This window comes from Nematolebias whitei, chromosome 13 (genome assembly GCF_014905685.2).
Source record: "Nematolebias whitei isolate Nwh7 chromosome 13, NemWhi1, whole genome shotgun sequence".
Classification (NCBI taxonomy): domain Eukaryota; kingdom Metazoa; phylum Chordata; class Actinopteri; order Cyprinodontiformes; family Rivulidae; genus Nematolebias; species Nematolebias whitei.
In genome coordinates, this window is record NC_056510.1 from 42,314,028 (window position 1) to 42,319,646 (window position 5,619).

General features: G+C 41.5%; 1 protein-coding gene across 1 annotated transcript in view; it reads right to left on the reverse strand.

The window, feature by feature from the left end:
- The window catches only part of LOC119419721 (transmembrane protein 237A), a 47,549-nt gene that overhangs the window by 21,205 nt on the left and 20,725 nt on the right, over nucleotides 1-5,619 (reverse strand). Inside the window, exons 2-5 of the mRNA XM_037687108.1 lie at nucleotides 4,570-4,651; nucleotides 4,365-4,493; nucleotides 1,797-1,902; nucleotides 1,270-1,424 (exon numbers count right to left, since the gene is read on the reverse strand). Coding sequence (XP_037543036.1) covers nucleotides 1,270-1,424; nucleotides 1,797-1,902; nucleotides 4,365-4,493; nucleotides 4,570-4,639 — 460 coding nt within the window. The 5' untranslated portion in view covers nucleotides 4,640-4,651. The remainder of the gene's footprint in view (nucleotides 1-1,269; nucleotides 1,425-1,796; nucleotides 1,903-4,364; nucleotides 4,494-4,569; nucleotides 4,652-5,619) is intronic.

The window sequence follows — 5,619 nt, forward strand, 5'->3', positions numbered from 1 at the left end:
GTTCTGTGTACAACAGCTGAATACTTTTGCACAGTTCTGTGTACAACGGCTCTTTTTCTGCTGCTGAAAACACAAATGTTGTCCTGGGGTCTCTGTCCTGATCATCACAACTCAAATCAAAGTTTGTGTGACAGACTCTGATCTTCTTGAATATGGAGTTAAAGGAATATTCCGTATATTTTAAAGTTGGGTTTCTGTAGATGGGAACAAAAGCTTATCTGTTGTGATTAGCTCTTTGAATGACCTCTGTTTGTAGAAATAACTTTTAATAAAAAATAAAAACCAGTGAAAATGCCCTCCCATAGCACAAGCTAAAGCTAGCTGCTGCTGGCAGATATTTACATAACTCTGTGTAAAGTGGAAAAATATATTACTGATGTTTTTCTTTATAATTTGTGTTTTGTTGGATGTAACTGGGACCCTGTGTACACAGTTTCATCCCACCTCATGTACCACATGTGTATGACAAATAAATCTCTCTGAAAAAGTGTTTCTGAAATCTTTGAGATGGAAGTTGTTTTAGCACAGAAACAATATCAGTGTTTGCATTAGCTGTTAGCTTGGTCCTGATGGACACAATCTCTGCTTGTTTCCAGTATCCATAACAAGTAAGATGTTATTTATTCAGAACATTATTAAAGAAACCAGCTTCACAGTGGCTAAAATGTTCCCTCATTGTTGGGATACTATTTTTAGGTTGTATTTTCACTCAACATTTGGAACTAATCATTTGTTTATCACACATTTGTTGCTCTTTAAACAACTTATACAGTTTCAAAACTTCATCAGGAGGTCCAACTAAGTTAAGTCGGGTCCTCTGGACAGTTTCTTTGTGTTGAAACATTTCATCTTTCATCCGAAGGACTTCATCAGTCCCAGGAGCCACAACAAACTCAACCAGTGGGTCAACCAGTTTGATGGTGCTAAGATGGTTCTGGAGTCCGCCCTCTCCCCTGTCGGCTCCTCTGAGGCGGCCATGGCCAGAGCGGTTCAAAACATCAAAGTTCATGCTCAGAAATCCAGGTAGAAAAATCCAACCAAGTGAGGTCAGATCCTCTGCATGGTTTCCTTGGAAACATTTCGTGTTTCATCCAGGTTCTCACTGAGCAGGAACTTTGATGTTCATTAGGAGGCGCTGGTTTTGATCTCATGGTTGCTGCTGTGACTTATGATTAAATATTCCCAAACGATTAGTGCAGGACAAGACGCACGCTCCCAAGTTCTGAGTATAAAGGACAGAGAAACAGTTCTGCGGTCATTTGTACTCACGGGTCCTCTCCACAAACACTTTTGCGGGTGGCTGGCTGTGTGCGTGAGGGGCAGAGAACAGGGAATGTTGTGGGATGGGAGACTGAGTTTGGGAGACGATGTCATCATCTTCAGCTCCCAGGTCGCTGCTGTGATGCTCGGACAACTTCAGCTTCCTGAGACACAATATAAGAACATCAGAGCAATCTATTCAGTCTGCTTCAGCCACAGGACAGCTGCTGTCCATAAAAGACTCACGAGAGAACGACTTGAACCCATTCAAGACGTGGACAAAGTAAAAGTGGAGATTTTGTCACTACTTAATATTCAAAACAGATTTTGTGCTTTAGGTAAACCATCTAATTTACTATTGTGTCTGTGACACTGTTTGTGGTGAATTAATAAAAGACTGTGCTAATGAAACGCTGGTGAAAATGAAAATGAGGAAAACCTCTGGACTTTTACGCTTTTATCTTTAATTCTGCTCATGTTGCAATAAAACACCTCTGCATATATTCACAACTTCATCATTGATCATTTACACTAACCTCTTCTTTTTGGTCTTCCTGGTGACGGCCACCGTGGGTTCCTCTCTGTCCATGATGGGCTCAGCAGAGTTCCCATTTGGAACGTCAGAATGCTCCGTTTCTTGGTCTAAAAGCACAAAGCAGATCAATTAATACACTTTAACTTTCACTACAATATCACAGTGCACGTTTCTCATGTCTGTAAGAAACCAGAGGGGCACCTGTGGAGAGACACCATGAAACACATGGACAAAGACAAAAGAGAGAATATTTGAGAGATGTCTGATTCCCATAAACCAGCTTCTTGTCTGAGGCATCAGTAGTTCAGCCGAGCTCTGTCAGTAAATGTGTGATTGCAGCACAAGACCCTAAAGACCCCTAAGCAAAACAAAAACAAACAAACAAAAATGCATAAGCAAAGGTTCTTGACTACAAACAGATGAATGTTCCTCCTGGTTGAAGGTGTTTGTGCCTCCAACAGAGGAACTCAAGTACCGTATTTTCCGGTGTATAAGTCGCTCGGGAGTATTCAGACAGGTTGATCCCACTGAGCCTCGGGGACTCCTTGACAAGAGAGACCTGAGAGTATAGGTCGCATCAGTCAAAAAAAGCATCACGAAGAGGAAAAAACATATAGAAGTTGCTTCGGAGCATAAGTCACGTTCATTATGCGTCACCGCTGACCCCCGGGAAACGTGGGCCGGTGTCGTGCCAAAAATCGATTGGCAGCCGCGGGAGCGTGCACGGGAGGACTCGCTGTTGCAGTTCTTCCAAAAATTAAACAAGATTAAAACTTACAATTATTTGTTTGCTTGACATTATAACAAAAGTGTGTCTCAGTTTAACTTTTTGGGTGGTGGTACAGGAACAACATATACATCTACTGGAAGTTGTCCAAAGCCCAGGAGGCCTCTCGTGCCTCTAGCAGCTGCAGATGCTAATGTTTACTCTGGTTCACGTCAGTATGAATGAACATTTAAAGTATCAGTCAAAAATTACATCATGAACAGGGAAAAAAACAAAAACATATAAGTCACTTCAGTGTATACGTTGGCAAATCTATGCAAAAAACTGTGACTTATACGCTGGAAAATATGTTCTGGACGTCTGGTCAGGAAGTCTTCTGGGTCTTTCCTCTGCAGATTCTTACGCCTCATCCCAGCAGAACTAAAGTCCAACATATAAAGTTGAACCACAGCATGAGGTTTCTCATGTGACCTTGTATGATTCAAACTAAAATGTGTGGCTGGATCACAGATGTTTGGGTGCTGGTCAGGAGGAGCTGTAATAACAGTGTGGATTGCTCTTTGGACACCGTCGTCATATTTCATATTTAACTGGCTGTTACTTTGTGAGGAAATATGATCCATTTGTGTCAAAACCCGCTGGCTGTGATGTAGTACAGTATCAACACATTGTATGTGACATGGTAAATGCAACACATCCTCTAACACGGTCACTTATTAAGTTGTTTTTGTGTTTAAGTACAATGGAATATAAAAGTTACTAACTATAATAGCTCAAGGTATCACTGCCTCAGAGTATACTGTGACTGAACGTCTCGTCTCACATCAGTAGTAGCTGTACACGCTACATCACTTGACAATTTTTGTAGGTTTAGGAATGTTAGACACAAAATTACAAAAAAATAAAAACTAAACAAAGAAACAAAAGCAAAAAGAACAAGTCATCACTGAACAACATGTTGTGGTGTTGCAAGATTGAATTAAGGAAAACTAAGCAGCGTGTGGATCAGCTTCAGTTCTGTTCCGCTCTTCCTCGTCACCCTGCGTACAGCATCTGCTAACGTACTCTCTCACAGCGCCCACTAGTGTCCTTTCTATGCAACAACAACTCAGTGGAGGGCTTTGCTGAAAGAGGATGAAAAATCCATCCATCATCTTTACCCGCTTCTTCCATTTTGGGTCATGGGGGTCGCCGGTGCCCATGTCCAGCAATCACTGTGCGAGGGGCGGGGGACACCCTGGACATGTCTCCAGTCCATCACAGGGACACATGGAGACAAACAACCATTCACTCTCTCACCTAGGGACAATTTAGAGTTACCAATCAGCCTAACATGCATGTTGCTGGTCTGTGGGAGGAAGGATGAAAAGTCACAACCATTTAATGGTCTTTTAGTGCACGTCAGCACTGTGACCAGATCCTCAGGCTGAATGTGATCTTGAAGAGCTCCTCTATGGCTCACTACTCATTTAGTTCTTTACTGGATTCTTTAAATCACTTTTATGACTTTGCCAATTTGTTCTAGATTGAAACAATTCGTCTCATTCAAACAAACTTGGACATTTTATCCATATTTTACCAAAAGTGTGATTTTAAGACAGTGTCAGTTTTGACAATGTTTCAGTTTGTTTTAGTTTATAACATTTTAAATATACTAGCATACTTGAGCTTTGTTAGATTGTATGATGTCTATTTATTTTTAATTTTTTTTACCAATTTAGGACAAAAATTTACTGAAGCCTAACCTCCATTCACAAGTAACTTTGAATAAAATGATCCAATGATCTTCCAACCAGTCAGATGTTTTATTTTTTGTGTAAAAGTTAATAAAACTGTAAATACCAATGGTTGACGTCTTCTTCTTTTTCTTCTTCTTCTGTGGTGCTGCATCCTGCAGGTCTGGGCTCAGAGGTTCCTTGCTGTCAGAGTTACTCCTGTTGGTCCTAGTCTCCATCTCCACCTCGGTTCCTGCTGCAGCAGAGAGGTAAAGAACAGGTTCTGCAGAGTCCAGCAGAACCGCCAGGTGCTGCAGGTTCTGCTCGCTCACCTTCTCCCTGCTCCTCTGCATCAATGACCTCGTTCTTTACCTTCTTCTTCTTGCTCTTAACGGTCGGCATGCTGACGTTCCTCTGTGAGAGAAATTGTTTTCATGTAATTCACGTCAATGTGAGGCCTCTGAGTGCAGCAGAACGTCTGGATGAATGAATGAGTTCAGTAAATGAAGAGGATTTTAAGGAGGCCGGGTGCTGAGGGCTGATGGAGGTAACTGGATTAGTCAGAGCTCAGAAGACAGGTGGTGGAAAAAAGCTTCAGAAAACAGGTCACAAAGCAGAACACCCTGCACCCTGAAACCAAACTATCGTCTTTTTTGCCGTATAAGTCACAGTTTATGCATAAATGAGCATGCCTGCGACTTAAACAGCGAAGCAACGTATTGATGTTTTTTACACATTGTTACACATATTTGGACCGATGTGACTTATACGGCGGTGCGACGTGTACGGTGGAAAATACGATAAATCACTTTCAGTTTTTCTTTACGTGTTAAACATCATGAACTTTCTGTTTTGTTCTGTGTGTGGTGCCTCATTGTGTTCTGACATGAAGCTTCTGCCTAAACTTTTGATTTGCTGCAACCACAGTTTGGGGAAACTATTGAGAAAACCCAGCTTTTCTTTGGGAACTCATTAGTTCAGAGATGTGTAACGTTCTTATTCACATATCCTGATGCATGCTCAATAATCCAGGTAGAAAAATCCAAAAAAGTTAAATCTGGTCCTCTGGACATTAAAAAACAACAACAAAAAAAACCCCAAAACAAAGCAAAAAAATGTAGAAATGTTTCATCTTTCATCCAAGAGACTTCCTCAGTCTGAGGAGCTGTATTCAGCTCAGTCTCTTAAATAGCACCTTCTTAGAGTGGATCAACCAGTTTGCTGCTGACAACCAAAACCAGCTGATCACATGCTCAAGAAGGACCATCAGCCTAACAATGGATCATTAGCACACTGATGGCTGTTTACTGTTCACAGAGGGCTGAGTGATACTAGCAATCACAGCATTGTAAGAGGGGGACAGTTGAACCCGGAGGCCTCCA